The 19,176-nt window shown below is 43.8% G+C and overlaps 1 protein-coding gene across 3 annotated transcripts in view; it reads left to right on the top strand.

Annotated features, from left to right (window-relative positions):
- Positions 1-19,176, top strand: part of TMEM67 (transmembrane protein 67) — a 46,824-nt gene that overhangs the window by 17,783 nt on the left and 9,865 nt on the right. For all 3 annotated transcript variants that reach the window (XM_064154690.1, XM_064154689.1, XM_064154688.1), the window contains 11 exons: positions 435-591; positions 1,566-1,689; positions 5,376-5,481; positions 9,085-9,135; positions 9,232-9,330; positions 10,856-10,954; positions 11,315-11,401; positions 12,672-12,771; positions 12,865-13,004; positions 15,018-15,158; positions 16,770-16,850. In XM_064154690.1, coding sequence (XP_064010760.1) covers positions 435-591; positions 1,566-1,689; positions 5,376-5,481; positions 9,085-9,135; positions 9,232-9,330; positions 10,856-10,954; positions 11,315-11,401; positions 12,672-12,771; positions 12,865-13,004; positions 15,018-15,158; positions 16,770-16,850 — 1,185 coding nt within the window. The remainder of the gene's footprint in view (positions 1-434; positions 592-1,565; positions 1,690-5,375; positions 5,482-9,084; positions 9,136-9,231; positions 9,331-10,855; positions 10,955-11,314; positions 11,402-12,671; positions 12,772-12,864; positions 13,005-15,017; positions 15,159-16,769; positions 16,851-19,176) is intronic.

The following is a 19,176-nucleotide window of genomic DNA, read 5'->3' on the forward strand; positions in this document are numbered from 1 at the left end:
TCTCCTCACAGGGCTGTGCTCCAGGCCTCTCACCAGCCTTGCTGACCTTCTCTGGACATGTTCCAGTACTTCAACATCTCTTGAATTGAGGAGCCCAGAACTGGACACAGGACTCAAGATGTGACCTGACCAGTGTTGAGTCCTTCTAAACAATTCTTCCTCATTTATTTGAAATGTGATGGGATATTTTCCCCTAATCTGTTAAAAGCCATTAGCAGAGCTTCATGCTTCATGTTAGTCATTCATTTCCAAAGGGCTGGTTTAAAATCATTAGTGCTTTTTAATTGCTTACAAATAGCTGCAATGGCTTCTCTTTTGGGAAGAAGTGGGACAGATTCCACCATAAATCCATAGGAGAAGAATCCACACCTTGTTGAAATCATTAAATGACTAAAGCAATCTTTTTGTTCTAACTTAGTTTTTTTCCTTTGCAGTGCAAAATTTCACTTTCCAAGATTTTACTGGATTTTCCTACTCCAATCTTTTATGACCTATTCCTTGAATATAATGGTGACAATGGACAGGAATCACTTTGGGCTGTGCCAGTTTTAAACTTGAATCTTCAATACAGTGAAATGTTTGTTAATCAAGGTAAGGCTGTTGTAGTAACAGCCCTGGGAATTAGAATAATGTTAGTAACTTCAAAGAGAAAGAATTTATTTTACTTGCTGTTACTGAGTTCCTTTAAAGATAGCACAACACACCAGAAATGGTGCTGCTTTAAGGGTTTAATACTCTGTGATAGTGTTAAGTGCATGATTTGGTCACATACACCAGCCCAGTCATTAATATCCCTTCCAGCCTAAGCCTTCCTATGATTCTATGATGCTCAAATAAACTAAACTGTTGTCCTTCTGTATTTGTTTAAATGGGACATAAATAGAATCACAGAATGGCTTTGGTTGGAAGAGATCTCACAGATCACCTACTCAAATGTCCCTGCCATGGGCAGGGATGCCTCTCAACTAGGCTCAACTGCTCAAGGCCTCATTCAGCCTGGCCTTGAACACCTCTAGGGAGAAGGCATCCACAACCCTTCTGGGTGGCCTATTCCAGAGTCTCACCACCCTTCTAATGAAGATCTTCTTCCTAAGCTCCAGTCTAACCCTGCTCTCCCTCAGCTTCAAACCATTCCCCCTTGGTCTGTCTCTAGACACCCTTAGGTAAAGTCCTTCTGCAGCTTTCCTGGAGAATCCCTTCAGCTATTGGAAGGCAGTTCTAAGGTCCCCTTGGACTCTTCTCCAGGCTGAACAACCCCAGCTCCCTCAGCCTGATTCACAGCAGAGGTACTCCAGCCCTTGGATCATCTTTGTGGCCCTCCTCTGGTCTCCCTCCAGCAGCTCTATGTCCTTCTTCTGCTGGAGACACCAGAACTGTATGCAGTGTTAGAGGTGGGGCCTCACGAGAGCAGAGTAAAGGGTAATAGAAGAGTAGAGAATAACTAATTTGGTATCCTGAATACAGTTGCATGTACTACACAGTTATGTGAATCTTTAGAGTTCATTCTTTTTGTGTGTTGATTTACTTTTTGAAGTGTTTCCTGACTGTCACCTTTTTTTCCCAAGGCAGTAACATGAACAACTGGCTTTTGACTCGTCGATTTTTCTTGGTGGATGCACTGAGTGGAAAAGAGAACAGCTTGGGAAAGCTACCAAGAGCAGTTCGCATTGCCAGCAAAATAACAATAAGGTGATGAATTCCATATCATATACAGTCCATAGAAAATAAGCTCAATGCTGAGCAGTTGGCATTTTTTTGTCTTACAAGAAATTGATGTTTTTATGTTGTTCCTGTGATGTTTTATCCATTGCATCCATGGAAACAACAAAGGTTTCCCTAGGTTGTCCTGAGGAGTGAGGAGGAAAACCTAACACTGACCTCTTGGGGTAGACATTACTGTGATTTCTTTCCAGGGATGACAGAGCAGATTATGTATGCATAAAGCAAGTGAGCAGACAGTCAGTCACTTCTCAGAAGTAGGAGTCATCTGGAAAGTCCTAAAACCTCCTCTCTTAATTCTTTCATAGATCATAGAATGGCTTAGTTTGGAAGTGACCTCACAAATTGTCTACTTCAACTCCCCTGCCATGGGCAGGGACACCTCTAAACTAGTCTCAGCTACTTAAGGTCTCATCCAACCTGGCCTTGAACACCCCAAGGCAGGAGCCATCCACAGCCTCCCTGGGCAGCCTGTTCCAGAGTCTCACCACCCTTCTAATGAAGAACTTCCTAAGCTCCAGTCTAACCCTGCTCTCCCTCAGCTTCAAACTATTCCCTCTTGTCCTCTCTCTAGACACCCTTAGGAAAACTCCCTCTGCAGCCTTCTTGGAGGATCCCTTCAGGTATTGGAGCACAGGTCTAAGGTCCCCCTGGAGTCTTCTCCAGGCTGAACACCCTAGCTCTCTCAGCCTATCCTCCTAGCAGAGGTGCTCCAGCCCTTGGGTCATCCTTTTGGATACTCTGTGTCCATCTTACGCTGGGAACACCAGAACTGAACACTGTATTCAAGGAGGGGTCTTGATGATGTATGTTGCTGATTAGATCAGGATGCTATTTCTTACTCCATATTCTGTGTTGCAGCATTTTTGCCTGTTCTGCTAGACAGCCCAGAGCTGGCTTGTGGTCAGTTAACTGAAACTGTGATACTCCCTGTTGGTGTTGTAATTGCTGTTAATCTCTGCTGGAATATGATTTGGAAGAAACCTTTTTTCTCCTTTTTTTCCCTGTAATGTCTCCCTCTGACATGACTAAGACATGAGATCTCCTTTTTCCTTCAGCACTGACATGAGATCTCCTTTTGCCTTCAGCACTTCTTTACAACCTCTTCATTAAAGAGATTGCTGAGTAGCACTGAGTACTGCAGATCCATGCAAGTAATCATCCTGGAGAGTAATTTAGTGCACTGATTGCATTTACTGACAATTACCTATTAGCTTGTTTTAAAAAATGGCTACCTTACATGCCTCAGAACTTCCTCCCATCTCTCTTCCAAAGAAGAATAATGCCAGGAATTCCAAACACACATAGAAAAGGTCATTCTGTAACAGTTTGAGAAAAGTTACCTTTTGAAATTGACTTCAGTTGGATTTCTCCATCTCTGGAGACTTGCAAAACCTGCCTGGATGCATTCCTCTGCAGGCTGCCCTAGGTGATCTTCTTTTGGCAGAGGGATTGGACTCAATGATCTACAGAGGTCCCTTCTCCCCACTAACATTCTGTGGTGAAGCACTGGAACTGGGTCTCAGCAGGCTGGGACACTCCAGTCCTCAGAGATGTCCAAAATAAGACTAGGCAAGTCATGAACAGAATGCCTGGATGCATTCCTCTGCAGCCTGCCCTGGGTGATCCTGTTTTGGCAGAGGGGTTGGACTCACAGAATCACAGAAACATTCAAATGGGAAAAGACTTTCAGGATCATCAAGTCCAACCATCATCCCTACTCTACAGAGTTCACCCTTAAACCATATCCTCAGGTACCACATCCAAAGGACTTTTGAACACATCCAGGGTTGGTGACTCAACCACCTCCCTGGGCAGCCCATTCCAGTGGCTGGGAAAAAATGTTTCCTAATGTCCAGTCACAGCTCGAGGCCATTCTTTCTTTTTCTATCACTAATTACCTGTGAGAAGAGACCAGCAGCAGCCTCTCCACAACATATTTTCAGGTAGTTGCAGACAGTGGTAAGGTCTCCCCTCAGCCTCCTCTTCAAGCTAACCATCCCCAGCTGCCTCAGTCTCTCTTAAGATTTAGTCTCCAGGTCCTTCCCTGGAGAAGGGTGACAAAGCTGGTGAAAGGCCTGGAACACAAACCCTATGAGGAGAGGCTGAGGGAGCTGGGGGTGTGCAGCCTGCAGAAGAGGAGGCTCAGGGCAGAGCTCATTGCTGACTACAGCTACCTGAAGGGACACTGTAGCCAGGTGGAGGTTGGCCTCTTCTCCCAGGCAACCAGCAACAGAACAAGGGGACACAGTCTCAAGTTGTGCCAGGGCAGGTCTTGTCTGGATGTTAGGAGGAAGTTCCTGGCAGAGAGAGTGATTGGCATTGGAATGGGCTGCCCAGGGAGGTGATGGAGTCACCATCCCTGGGGGTGTTCAAGCAAAGCCTGGATGAGGCACTTAGTGCCATGGTCTGGTTGACTGGATGGGGCTGGGTGTTAGGCTGGCCTGGATGATCTTGGAGGTCTCTTCCAACCTGGTTGATTCTATGATTCCCCAGCTTCCTTGACCTCTTCTTCACTGGCTCCAGCATCTCCACATCCTTCTTGCAATGAGGTGCCCAAAACTGAACACAATACTCTAGGTGTAGCCTCTCCAGAACCAAGTGCAAGGGGACAATCGCCTCCCTATCCCTGCTGGACACAACATTTCTAATGCCAGCCAGGATACCACAGGCTTGTGACCCACAGAGGTCCTTTCCAACCTCTACCATTCTGTGATTTTATGCTTCAGGTATTTTCTCAGAACCACCCTACCCTTCCTGGCCTCTCTATATTTGCGTGCTTGCCTTCGGGTATGCTCTGATTGCTTCTTACTGGTGGTGGAACTCCACTTTTACTGATCAGATCATTCTGTTCGTTGAGTGGTTTGGTTTTAGTAGAGTTCCACTGAATGCTTTCCAATCAGCTCCTTTATTTTCTGCATGAAAACCTTGTTGGTATTCCTGCAGCATTTGTCTGGTACCCCATACTCAGAGGGGAACTATCTACTGATCAGATCATTCTGCTCTTTGAGTGGTTTGGTTTTAGTAGAGTTCCACTGAGTTTCCAATCAACAAGGGAGGTTCTTCTGCCCCTGTGCTCAGCACTGCTCAGGCCACATCTTGAGTGCTGTATCCAATTCTGGGCCCCTCAATTCAAGAGAGATGTTGAGGTGCTAGAAGGTGTCCAGAGAAGGACAACAAAGCTGGTGAAGGGCCTGGAGCACAGCCCTGTGAGGAGAGGCTGAGGGAGCTGAGGGTGTGCAGCCTGCAGAAGAGGAGGCTCAGGGCAGAGCTCATTGCTGTCTACAACTACCTGAAGGGACATTGTAGCCAGGTGGGGGGTGGCCTCTACTGCCAGGCAACCAGCAACAGAAGAAGGGGACACAGTCTCAAGTTGTGCCAGGGTAGGTCTAGGCTGGATGTTAGGAGGAAGTTCTTCACAGAAGAGAGTGATTGGCATTGGAATGGGCTGCCCAGGGAGGTGGTGGAGTCACCATCCCTGGAGGTGTTGAATCAAAGCCTGGCTGAGGCACTTAGTGCCATGGTCTGGTTGACTGACTAGGGCTGGGTGCTAGGTTGGAGTGGCTGATCTTGGAGGTCTCTTCCAACCTGCTTGATTCTATGATTCTATGATCTCCTTTATTCTCTGCATGAAAACCTTGTTGGTATTCCTGCAGGATCCGTCTTGTGCCCCATACTCAGAGGGGAACTATCTACCCTCCGCTGCTTACTGTCGCTTACACAGATGTGCTTGTCCAGAACCCTGAAACCCAGAGTGTGAAGGTGAGACCCTTTCTGCTGATTCATTCATCATACTCTCAGGTTTGGGGTGAACTCTTTTTGCAGGGAGAAGGGGGGAAAAAACTGTAATCATTTCTAGTCCTGTGCACATTTGCACTTAAATCCTGAAAGATTTTACAGGAATTAAAAATGAAAAAAGAAGAAAGGGGAAAAAATCCATAAAAATTAATTACAAATGTTTTATTTTTTTAATTTGACATTAATTAATTGAATTTTGCTTTTTCTTTTTAATTCTTATTTCATTAATTAGTTCAACTTTTTTTTTACTTAATTTTATTTTTCATTTTTATTTTAATTTATTTTTTATTAACTTACTTTTACTTCTCTAATTAATTTTGATTAATTTTCATATTCATTTTTATTTTCTTTTTCATTTATTTTTAATTTTAATTGACTTTTTCTTAATTTAATTTTAATTTATTTTCATTTCTTTTTCATTTTTATTTTGTTTTTAGTTTATTTTTATTATTGATTTACTTTTTCTTAATTTTAATTTAATTTTAATGTTTTATTTTCTTTTAAATTTATTTTTATTTAATTAATTTACTTTTGCATCTCAATTTATTTTAATGAATGTTCTTTTTCTATTTTCTTCTTAATTTATTTTTATTATCATTTTCCTTTTTCTTATTTTAATTAATTTTGTTTTTAATTTATTTTTATTGAATTTACTTTTGCTTCTCAATTTAATTTTATTTTATATAATTTTTTCTCAATTTATTTTTATTTAATTAATTTACTTTTGCATCTCAATGTATTTTAATTAATTTTATTTTCTTTTTCCATTTTCTTTTTAATCTATTTTTTATCTCATTAATTTACTTTTTCTTCTCTAATTTTAATTTGTTTCCATGAATTTTCTTTTTCTTTTTTATTTTCTTTTAAATTTATTTTTATTTAATTAACTTATTTTTTCTTCTCAATTTATTATAATTATTTTTCTTTTTGTTTTTTATTGCCTTTTTAATTTATTTTTATTTAATTAATTTATCTTGCTTTTCAATTAAGTTTTTTTTTTCCCTTTTTTATTAATTTACTTTTTCTTCTCAACGTATTTTAATTAATTTTCTTTTTTTTTTATTGTCTTTTTAATTTGTTTTTATTTAATTCATTTATTAATTCATTAATTTGCTTTTTCTTCTCAAATTAATTTTAATTTATTTTAATTCATTTTCTCTTTTCTCTTTTCAGTTTATTTAATGAAATTTCTTTTTCATTTGTGTTTTCTTTTTTCACTTATTTTTTAATTTAATTAGTTTACTTTTTTCTTTATTTCCAGTTTTAATTTAATTTTATTTAATTCATTAATTTACATTTCCTTTTAATTTGTTTTATTTAATTAATTCTTTTTATCTTCTTTTTTTTTTTAACTTCAAATACTCAGAATTTTGCAGCCAGTAGCAGGATGCTAAATTGCACTCTAGCTCAAATAAAATTACATGCACAGAAAAGTGCAATGCAAGCAGCAATTTATGCAAGCAATTGAATATTTGTGTTTAAAGCAATGCAGGAAGGGGAGGCTGTTAAGACACACACCTGTAGTTTAAGTTAAAACCCTGGTAATATACCTAGAGCATCCTTTAGTGCTTTGTTGGGTGTTATTTTACAGCACATCTCTTAGGATTACTGAAACCCCAACAAACACAGATGGGTTAGAGATCAGTTTGGATCAGTTTAGCTTTTTCTTTGCCCAAAGCCACTGAATTCTGCTGGAGCAGATGCAGAAAGAGCATTTCCTACCTGCCCCCTTCTGCCTGCCATGATGGGCAGCTGTTCAGATATCCTGTTCTTGTGCTTTGCTTGTTAGGTTTCACTGCTTTAAAAAGCAAAAATGTTGCTTTTACTATATGAAAAAAAACCCACAACAATTCTGCCATTAAAAAAAATACAGTAGTTTCTGCTTCTCAGCCTTCAACAGTTCAGGCTTGCAGTAAAAATGGACATCCAGCTAGAAATTTATGGTGCTAGAACCATTCTTGGCATTCCATATTAGCTGCATGAAGAGAAGAAGAGACAGGGAATAAGAAAGGTGAAAAATTAGTCAGACACTTCTTCCCTGCCCAAATAATTTCTGTATTTAGCCAGAGAAGCAGCACTGGGTTTAGAAAAGAATTCATTCCAATGTCTGTTTCTCTCTCTTCTGTTACTCTTTCACTCTTCCACCTACATCTGACATAGTCAGGTGGTGTCAGTTCTGGATGTTTTGTTCCCTTGAATAAATTGAATGCAAGTTAAAATCGTCACTGAACCTCATTCCAAGTCTAAAAGCCTGGATGAGGCACTTAGTGCCATGGTCTGGTTTATTGGCTAGGGCTGGGTGCTAGGTTGGACTGGATGAGCTTGGAGGTCTCTTCCAACCTGGTTGATTCTGTGATTCTAAGTTTATAAACATTTTCCTTCTGGTAACTCATAATAGAAATACCACAGAAACATGGAGTCATAGAACCAACCAGGTTGGAAGAGACCTCCAAAATCATCCAGTCCAACCTAGCACCCAGCCCTATCCAGTCAACTAGACCATGGCACTAAGTGCCTCAGCCAGGCTTTTCTTGAACACCTCCAGGGAATGGTTTGGGTTGGAAGAGACTTCCAAGGGTCATCTAGTTCTGCAGTAGCTGAGGTTGCTCAGAGCCTTGTCCAGCTTAACCTTGAGTATCTTCAGGGTTGTGGCCTCAACTACCTCTCTTTGAGTGACCTGTTGCAGTGTTGCATCACCCTCGTGGTGTAGAACTTGTTCCTAACAACCAATCTTAATCTGCTTTTACCTCATTTCAAACCATTGCCTCTCATCCTATCACTGCAGGCCTTTGGAACAGTCCCTCTGCAGCCTTCTTGTAGCCCCTTTCAGGAGCTGGAAGGTTGGGGATAAAGGTTTGGTTTGAGGTGATTTTGTCCTTTCTGATCTCGTCCTGTCACCACAGGCCTTGGGAAGAGTTCCTCTGCAGCCTTCTTGTAGCCCCCTTCAGGAGCTGGAAGGTTGGGGATAAAGGTTTGGTTTGAGGTGATTTTGTCCTTTCTGATCTTGTCCTGTCACCACAGGCCTTGGGAAGAGTTCCTCTGCAGCCTTCTTGTAGCCCCCTTCAGGAGCTGGAAGGTTGGGGATAAAGGTTTGGTTTGAGGTGATTTTGTCCTTTTTTTATCACCATGAGCATTTGGAACAGTCTCCCTGAAGCCTTCTTGTGGCCCCCTTCAGGAGCTGAAAGTGGGAGTTTTGGGTTTGGTTTGAGGTGATTTTGTCCTTCTTTTATTTTGTTTGTTTGGGGTTTTTTTGTTATTTTAATTCACTGAATTCAAGTTACTCTTCATTATCATGCATGTGTTAACTTGAGCCTCGCAGTGACAAAGACTCAAGGCTACAAACATTTTCTCTTCCCTCTACAAATCTTTTCTGACCGAAGCCCAAAACGTGTCATAGGTTAGGCAGGTATTTAAGCTAGAGGGAGCAATTTTGATGCTGCTTGCCAATTTGTATCTCATTCCAGCTGCAAAAAGAAGACAGAAACTGTTGTACTTGCTGTAGCCCTAGCTGGGAATTCCCATTTCAGAATGTCTGTGCATCTTTGCTGTTTGTATCTTGATATTCAGGTTTCCTTCTCGGTCAGTTACGAGATGAATCAATCGCAGGCTCAGACTGATGTAAGTTGTATTTCCCTTCAATTGGTTGATCAAGTGATTTACTTCTGCTTTGTGTGGTTTTTAAAATAGCTGGAGCTGATTTTTCATTCTCTTCAGATCGCCTTGGGTGTGTTGGGTGGGCTGGCAGTGTTGTGGTCCCTCCTCAAGACGACAGGCTGGAAGAGGCGTACAGGAAGCTCTGTGATTGACTTGCAGGTATAAGCAGCTGGCAACCTCAAAAGGGGACACATCTTCCTCCCTTTAAGGAGACCTTTGCTATTGTTCTCTTTCCTAAGGTAACTCAAATAGTTTCTACTGTAGCTGCACAGAAGTGTGACTTGGAGCTATGCTCACTTGAGGAAGTAGGGTTCTTGCTCTTCTTTTTTTGTAGTTCTAATCTAGTGATTTAGGAAATATTTCTGTTAAAAAATAAAGGTGTTTATTAATTCATAGGTTCATAGAATTATTTGTCTTGGAAGAGACCTTAAAAACCACAGGCTCAAAGGATATTAGGGGTTGGAAGGGACCCAAGGAAATCATCAAGGCCAATCCCCCTGCCAGAGCAGGACAATACCATCTAACACAGAGCCTGCCCCTCCTCCTTCTGGCCAGCCCTCAGATATTTATAAGCATTTATCAAATCATCTCTAAGTCTTCTCTTTTCCAGACTAAAAAGTCCCAAGTCTCTCAGCCTCTCCTCATCAGCCATGCTCTCCAGTCCCCTCATCATCCTTGTAGCCCTCTGACAGACTCTCTCCAGCAGATCCCTGCCCCTCTTCAGCTGGGGAGCCCAAAACTGAAGGCAGTACTGAAGATGAGGTCTCACCAGGGCAGAGTAGAGGGGAAGGAGAACCTCCCTTGATCTGCTGGACACACTCCTGCTAATACACCCCAGGATCTCATTGGCCTTCTTGGCCACAAGGGCACATTGCTGTGCCATGGATGTTCTCCACCAGCACTCCCAGCTCCCTCTCCACAGGGCTGCTCTCCAGCAGATCACCTCCCAGCCTGTACTGGTGCAGTTTATTATCCCTCCCCAGGTGCAGGACTCTGCACTTGTCCTTGTTGAAGCTCATCTGGTTCCTCTGTGCCCAGCTCTCAGTCTGCCCAGCTCTCTCTGGATGGCAGCACAGCCTGCAGCTGTCTCAGCCAAGCCTCCCAGCTTGGTGTCAGCAGCAAACTTGCTGAGCAGACTCTGTGCCCTCATCAGTGGCATTGATGAAGATGTTGTGACCAGGACTGGCCCCAGCCCTGATCCCTGTGGGACATCACTGGTCACAGCGTTTCAACACCCCTGCCATGGGCAGGGACACCTCCCACTAGAGTAGGTTGCTCAAGGCATCATCCAACCTGGCCTTGAACACCTTCAGGGAGAGGCAGCCACAACCTCTCTGAGCAGCCTGTTCCAGTGTCTCACCACCCACACTGCAAAGAACTTCTTACTAATCTCCAGTCTAAATCTGCCCTACTCAAGCTTCAATCCATTCCCTCTCTTCCTCTCAGAGATGTTCTGATCAGTTGAGTGGACTTAGTTTTCTGATGAATTCTTCCTTGCCCGAAGACCAGCATGTGGGAGCTTCAGATACTGAATATAGCTTAAATGACAGTAGAAAAACCTTTGAGGCTGCTTTCCAATACTAGAGTTTCCCCTAGTGTGAGCTGCAGACCATTGTATCTGAATGTAGATATTCATTGCTTAATTAGCCTCACAGATCTCTACAGTGTGTTTTTGTAATTGCAGACAGTTTTGAAGTTCCTCCTGTTCTATGCTGGAGACCTTGCCAACGTTTTCTTTCTCATCACAGTGGGCACAGGGATTTATTGGCTTGTGTTCTTCAAAGTAAGTGTTTCTCCAGATGTAAGTGTTCTGAAAACCAATTAATATTGCATAGATTTGAATGCAAAAATTCATTTTCTTTCTTTTCCCCTTTTTTTTCCCCTGTTTTGCCTTTCTGGTCAGAGCATTGAGGCAAGTTCTTTATCATCTTCTGATTCCTCTACTTATATTTTTGTGTTCCACTGTTTCTTTTCCTTAGGATTCATTGTACTTGCTTAATAGTCACCTAAAATACTTTACTAATTCACAATGTTTGCACACTAAATATTGATATTTCTCTGCAAAATGTGTTTCACTCTGAAGCATTTGGTATTTTGTTACATCTGCCCTCCACACTGTTCCAATGTGACTTCCCAATTACAGGCTCAGCAGTTTGTCTCTGTCCTTTTACCACTTCCATCTCAAGAGGAGGATTTTGTCACATATATAGCCTGTGCATTCAGTTTAAAGGTAAATGTTGGGGTTTTTTACCTTGGGCATTAAAGACATTTCAACATAGGCTTCTGTTATGTTTTCATAGATTCACAGAATGAGTTAGATTGGAAGGAACCTTAAAGGTCATCTAGTTCAAACTCCCTGCCACAGACAGGGATTTGCTTCATTTCCAGTTGCAGAACTAAATCTTATTGACAAAATCTTCCTTAAAAAGATCAGTTCATAGATTCATAGAACAGTTGAGGTTAGAAGAGACCTTAAAGATCATCCAGTTCCAACTGTTTGAAGGGACCTTAAAGATCATCCAGTTCCAACTGCCTGCCATGGGCAGAGACACCTCCCACTAGACCAGGTCACTCAAGGCCTTATCCAGCTTGGCTTTGAACACTTCCAGGGAGGGGACATCCACAACTTCCCTGGGCAACCTTTTCCAGGGCCTCACACCCTCATTGTAAATCATTTCTTCCTGATCTCACAGTATCACAGTATCACCAAGGTTGGAAGAGACCTCACAGATCATCAAGTCCAACCCTTTACCACAGAGCTCAAGGCTAGACCATGGCACCAAGTGCCACGTCCAATCCTGCCTTGAACAGCTCCAGGGACGACGACTCCACCACCTCCCCGGGCAGCCCATTCCAGTAGCCAATGACTCTCCAATCTAATCCTCCCTGGAGGTGTTCAAGAAAAGCCTGGATGAGGCACTTAGTGCCATGGTCTGGTTGATTGGCTAGGGCTGGGTGCTAGGTTGGACTGGCTGAGCTTGGAGGTCTCTTCCAACCTGGTTGATTCTATGATTCTGTGAGAGTCAAGCCACATCAGGAAAGGAAGTGCTTTCTGTTAAAGGAGAACATAGTGCTCTCATTTCCTGATTGGAAAAAAAAAAGGACAGATTAAAATCATGAAGTTCAAAGAGAACTTGTGAAATTCAGAGACCACAGTTGTATCTTCAGGGGACATACAATTATCTCACTCATTCTGGGCAGCCCATTGAATTGGCATTTGTAATACAGGCATGGGAAAATACTTAGGCTTTTTTAATTGGTTAGTGTGCTGCATTTTCTTCATTGTTTTGCACATAATCTCATTGCTTGCCATGAACCTAAGCTTTTAAATCTATGAAACCCCATCTTGGTAACAGAGTTGCAGTCTCAAGTGTAGGTGAGTTTAGTAGTCAGGTCTATGACTTCTGTTCAATGACTGACATGTGCAGTGAGTGTTTCTTCATCTTTGCCTGCATGCTGATGCTGTCCTTACTTGTTGGATTTTTTCTTTTTTCCCTCAGGCCCTGCAATTCTTACATTTGCTGGTTTCACAACTTACTGTAGATATTTTCTTCATTGACTGGGAAAGACCTAAGGGCAAAGTTCTTAAAGCAGTTGAAGGTAACTCAAGCTGGGCTCGTTTGTATCAACAGCTTTGGCTAAATTTGGACCTCACTCAAGTATTAAGAGCTTTATTTTATGGATTCTTTTTAGGTGAAGGTGTTGTTAAAAGTGCTGCTGCACCTGTGAGCATATGGAGGACATATTTTATAGCAAATGAATGGAATGAAATTCAGACAGTGAGGAAGATAAACCCTCTCTTCCAAGTGATTGCAGTCCTTTTCTTTCTGGAGGTATTATTGCTACCATTTTTGTGGGTATTTATTTTTTATGGTTACACAACCATAAGGGTCTGCACTTCAGTGCTTGCATTCTGTGTGATAATAGTGAAACAGTGAAAGGTAACTGAGTGAAATTACTATTTTAAGGGTTCTTTTTTTCCATTTCTGGGTATGCATCTATGGCTCACTGCAGTAAGAACTTTAAAACTTAGGGAAATAATTATTTTAAGTTTATTTCTTTCCATTTCTGGGTATGCATCTATGGCTCTCTGCAATAAGAACTTTAAAACTTAGGGAAATTATTATTTTAAGTTTATTTCTTTCCATTTCTGGGTATGCATCTATGGCTCACTGCAGTAAGAACTTTATAACTTAGGGAAATTATTATTTTAAGTTCATTTCTTTCCATTTCTAGGTATGCATTTATGGCTTACTGCAATAAGAACTTTAAAACTTAGGGAAATTGTTATTTTAAGTTTATTTCTTTCCATTTCTGGGTATACATCTATGGCTCACTGCAGTAAGAACTTTAAAACTTAGGGAAATTATTATTTTAAGTTCATTTCTTTCCATTTCTAGGTATGCATTTATGGCTTACTGCAATAAGAACTTTAAAACTTAGGGAAATTGTTATTTTAAGTTTATTTCTTTCCATTTCTGGGTATACATCTATGGTTCTCTGCAATAAGGACTTTAAAACCTAGAGAAATAATGACAGGTTCACAGGATGTTAGAGGTTGTAAGGGACCTGAGGAGATCATCAAGTCCAACCCCTCTGCCATGGGCAGGAAGACCCTACCCTAGATCAGCCTGCCCACAGCCTCATCCAGCCTGCCCTTAAACACCTCCAGCCATGGGGCCTCAACCACCTCCCTGAGCAACCCAGTCCAGGCTCTCACCACTCTCCTGCTCAACAACTTCTTCCTCACCTCCAGTCTGAATCTCCCCACCTCCAGCTTTGCTCCATTCTCCCTAGTCCTGTCACTCCCTGATATCCTGAAAAGTCCCTCCCCACCTTTTTTGTAGGTTCCCTTCAGATACTGGAAGGCCACAATAAAGTCACCTCAGAGCCTCTTCTTCTCCTCTAATCTCCTCAGGTTACTCCTCTTAGGCTTCTGGCATTACTACTACTCTTACTATTGCTACTAGTCTTAGTAGGGAGTGACATCTTGCTCTGTAACACACCACTGTGTTGGCTATTGCTAAACAGTGCTTGCACAGTGTCAAGAGCCCCAGGGAGGTGGCTGGCACTGCCCAAGGAGGGTGGGGGAAAGCACCACCATGACACCCCAATTGACTGAAGGGGTATTCCATACCCCATTGTGCTCAGCAAGAAATCATAGAATTCTAGAATGGTTTGAGTTGGAAGGGACATCCAAATGTCATCTAATCCAATCCCCCTGCAGTGAGCAGGGACATCCTCCACTAGACCAGGTTGTTGAGAGCCTTGTCAAGCCTGACCATGAATATCTCCAGGGATGGGGCCTCAGCTACATCCCTTTGCAGTCTAACAGTAGAATCTTTTGGAGCTTTTCAATAAAAACCAGTGTTGAGTTCTTGTGAGGTTTAGCTGTGTATGTTTTGAATGTTTTATAGGTACAGTTTAGGGGTTTCATTGCATTTCTCAGCAATCACACTGGAGCACACAACTGGGCTTTCCAGAGGGAGGCTGGAGGTGAAGAGGAAGTTGTTCTGCATGAGGGTGGTGAGAGCCTGGAATGGGTTGCCCAGGGAGGTGGTTGAGGCCCCATCCCTGGAGGTGTTTAAGGCCAGGCTGGATGGGGCTCTGGGCAGCCTGCTCTAGGGTAGGGTGTCCCTGGGCATGGCAGGGGAGTTGGAACTAGATGATCCTTGTGGTCCCTTCCAACCCTGACTGATTCTGTAATTCTATTAGGGACCATTCTACTACTCCCAGGTTCATTTTTCCTAACTGTTTTTTCCTTACTTCTTGTTAGGATGGAAAGAACAAGAGTCATAATGAATCCTATTCATTGTTTCATGTTGTTTTGCTGACTTTTTTATCAGGTGGTGGGATTTTCAAACCTGGCTTTAATGGATTCTTCTTCCAGTCTTACAAGAAGCAGTGAGAGTTACATTGCTCCCTGGAGCCGCACTTTGAGATTTGGGGTGGCTGCTGCTCTGTGGCTGGCCATTGCCTTCCTGCAGGTGTGTGAAACACAGGACATGCTGCATTACCATTGCCAGAGTGCTTCTTGGAAGCTAGGATGTATCATCCATACTGCATGTCATAGCATGGGTTATATTGTGAACTGTTTTGCTTCCCCTGTACTCAACACTGGTCAGGCCACACCTTAAGTGCTGTGTCCAGTTCTGGGCCCCTCAGTTCAAGAGAGATGTTGAGGTGCTGGAAGGTGTCCAGAGAAGAGCAGCAAGGCTGGTGAAAGGCCTGGAACACAAACTCTATGAGGAGAAGCTGAGGGAGCTGGGGGTGCACAGCCTGCAGAAGAGGAGGCTCAGAGGGGATCTCATTGCTCTTTACAACTACCTCAAGGGAAGTTATAGCCAGGTGGGGTTGGTCTCTTCTGCCAGGCAACCAGCAACAGAACAAGGGGACACAGCCTCAAGTTGTCCCAGAGGAAGTAATAGGCTGGATGTTAGGAGGAAGTTGTTGTCAGAGAGAGTGATTGGCATTGGAATGGGCTGCCCAGGGAGGTGGTGGAGTGGCTGTCCCTGGAGGTGTTGAAGCAAAGCCTGGATAAGGCACTTAGTGCCATGGTCTGGTTGACTGGCTAGGGCTGGGTGATAGGTTGGACTGGATGAGCTTGGAGGTCTCTTCCAACCTGGTTGATTCTATGATGATGTAGAATTTTAGCCACCTTAGCATGGTACATCTTTAGAGCTCAAAATGAATCCTCTAAGCTGTGAGACACCCTACTGTGCAGTCAGAAATTCATCCTCTCAAAGATTCACACAGATTGACAGATTCCACTGGATTGCAAAGGACCCTCAAAGGGCATCTCAGGCAAGCCCTCTGCACTCAGCAGGGACACCTCCAACTTGAGCAGGCTGCACAGGCCTTCAGTCTGATCTTGAATGTCTCCAGGGACAGGGCCTCAGTCACATCCTGGGGCAGCCTGTTCCAAGATTTCAGCACTCTCATTGCACAGAACTTCCTCCTGATGTCCAACCTAACTCTGCCCTGCTCCAGTTTCAAACCACTGCCCCTCTTCCTACCACCACAAGCCCTTCTAAATAGTCCCTCCTCAGCCTTCCTGTAGGTCCCCTTCAGATATTGTATTGCAGCTCTAAGGTCTTCCTAGAGCCTTCTCTTCTCCAGGCTGAGCAGCCCCAATTCATAGAATCAACAATCATTGAATCAACCAGGTTGGAGGAGACCTCCAAGATCATCCAGTCCAACCTATCCCCCAGCCCTATCCAGTCAACCAGACCATGGCAGCCTGTATTCATAGCAGAGGGGCTGCAGCCCTCTGAACATCTTGGTGGCCTCCTTTGGACCTACTCCAGCAGGTCCATGTCTCTGATGTGTTTGGAGCACTAGAGCTGGACACAGCACTGCAGGTAAGGGGTGATTCTTTTGTTCTAAACATCTCTGAAGCACCTCTAAAACCAAAATGAAAAGCAGGTTATTGCTACAACTTCCCTTCTTAGATGAAGGATGTCAACCCCATTTCACAGAGTCCAACAGAGTGGTGGGCACTACAGAAACCTCTGATTTGTGGGTGTTATAAACTGGGTTGCTAACTGCTTGATAAGATAAAATGCAGTAATGAAAGCAAATGTGTTGATTTCTTCCAGATTCTATTTTTTTCTGTATTCTATGAAAGATTTGTGGAAGATAAGATAAGCCAGTTTGTTGATTTGTGCTGCATGAGCAATGTAAGTGTTCCTCTGTCTCCTTTTTAATAGAACAACACTTAAAATAGGTTTAGGAATACAGAAAGATACTTACTCCTTTTAGTTTAATCAGGGGGCTACTAGCTAACAGCCAAAGTCAGTGTTTCTTTACTGATGCAATCTGCAAGAAGATTTCAGTTGAACATTCATTAGAAAACCATACTGCAACCATAGGTATCAATGACACCAAGCTGGGGGCAGATGTGGCTGGGTTGGAGGGCAGAAGGGCTCTGCAGCAGGACCTTGACCGCCTGCACAGATGGGCAGAGTCCAAGGGGATGGTGTTCAATAGCTCCAAGTGCAGGGTGCTGCACTTTGGCCACAACAACCCCATGCAGAGATACAGGCTGGGGTCGGAGTGGCTGAGAGCAGCCAGACAGAGAGGGATCTGGGGGTGCTGATTGATACCTGCCTGAACATGAGCCAGCAGTGTGCCCAGGTGGCCAAGAGAGCCAGTGGCATCCTGGCCTGCATCAGGAATGGTGTGGTCAGCAGGAGCAGGGAGGTCATTCTGCCCCTGTACTCTGCACTGGTTAGACCTCACCTTGAGTGCTGTGTTCAGTTCTGGGCCCCCCAGTTTAGGAGGGACATTGAGATGCTTGAGTGTGTCCAGAGAAGGGCGACGAGGCTGGGGAGAGGCCTTGAGCACAGCCCTACGAGGAGAGGCTGAGGGAGCTGGGATTGGTTAGCCTGGAGAAGAGGAGGCTCAGGGGAGACCTCATTGCTGTCTACAACTACCTGAGGGGAGGTTGTGGCCAGGAGGAGGTTGCTCTCTTCTCTCAGGTGGCCAGCACCAGAATGAGAGGACACAGCCTCAAGCTATGCCAGGGGAGATTTAGGCTGGAGGTGAGGAGAAAGTTCTTCACTGAGAGAGTCATTGGACACTGGAATGGGCTGCCCGGGGAGGTGGTGGAGTCGCCGTCCCTGGAGCTGTTCAAGGCAGGATTGGACGTGGCACTTGGTGCCATGGTCTGGCCTTGAGCTCTGTGGCAAAGGGTTGGACTTGATGATCTATGAGGTCTCTTCCAACCTTGGTGATACTGTGACACTGTAATCTGTTGTTCCAGAGGTGATTTTTAGGTTGGAATTTGGAGTTAAACTGATTTCCATTTGAAAAGCAAAAATACTATTAGAAATTGAAACAACATTGGTGTCAAAGCATTTGCTGCCATTCTGTCTGCTGGTTTGTATTTTAGTCTTAGAGACACAGATGCCTTTGGTTTATTTCACAGGTGTCTGTTTAGTTTCTGCTCCCACTGTGTGGTTGTCCCTCCTGCACAGTTCATAGATTCATAGAACAGTTTGGCTGTCTGCATGTGTTCCTCTGTGATCTGTGCTAGATTGTGTGGTCCTGCTCTGGCAGGGGGGTTGGACTTGATGATCTCCTTGGGTTCCTTCCAACCCCTAACATCCTGTGAGCCTGGGAGCTTGGAAGGGACCTGCAAGATCATCCAGTTCCAACACCCCTGCCATGGGCAGGGACACCTTCCAATAGACCATATTACTTAATCCAACCTGGCCTTGGACACCTCCAGGGAAGGGGCATCCACGACCTCCCTGGGACCTGTTCCAGTGTCTCCCCACCCTCACTGCAAAGAATTTATTCCTAATCTCCATCTAAATCTGCCTTCCTCAAGCTTCAATCCATTGCCCCTTGTCCTATCACTAAAAGCTCTTGTGACAACTCCTTCCCCAGCTTTCCTGCATGCCTGCTCAGGCTGCTCTAAGGTCTCCCCAGAGCCTCCTCTTCTCTAGGTTGAACAGCCCTAACTCATGCAGTCCACCCCTGAGGATCATGAGACACTGGCACAGGCTGCCCTGGAAGGTTGTGGATGCCCCTTCCCTGGAGGTGTTCAAGGTCAGGTTGGGTGAGGCCCTGAGCAGCCTGGTCTGGTGGAAGGTATCCTTGCCCGTGGCAGAGAAGCTGGAACTAGATGATCTTGAAGGTCCCTTCCAACCCAACCCATTCTCTGAAGCTATGAGGTTATGAATTGAGTAGTGATCCTCGCCCCTCAGAACCTAAACCCAACACTGAGTTTTGTTTCTATTTAGACAGTCAGTTAAAAAATGATTAAAGATCTTTCTGTCATATTTATTTTGGTGGATGCTTGCTTTGTATTTGTAGAATCATGAAATCAACCAGGTTGGAAGAGAGCTCCAAGCTCATCCAGTCCAACCTAGCACCCAGCCCTGTCCAATCAACCAGACCATGGCACTAAGTGCCTCAGCCAGACTTGGCTTCAACACCTGCAGGGATGATGACTCCACCACCTCCCTGGGCAGGGGCTGATCTTGCTGATCTCTCCTG

This window comes from Pogoniulus pusillus, chromosome 14 (genome assembly GCF_015220805.1).
Source record: "Pogoniulus pusillus isolate bPogPus1 chromosome 14, bPogPus1.pri, whole genome shotgun sequence".
Classification (NCBI taxonomy): domain Eukaryota; kingdom Metazoa; phylum Chordata; class Aves; order Piciformes; family Lybiidae; genus Pogoniulus; species Pogoniulus pusillus.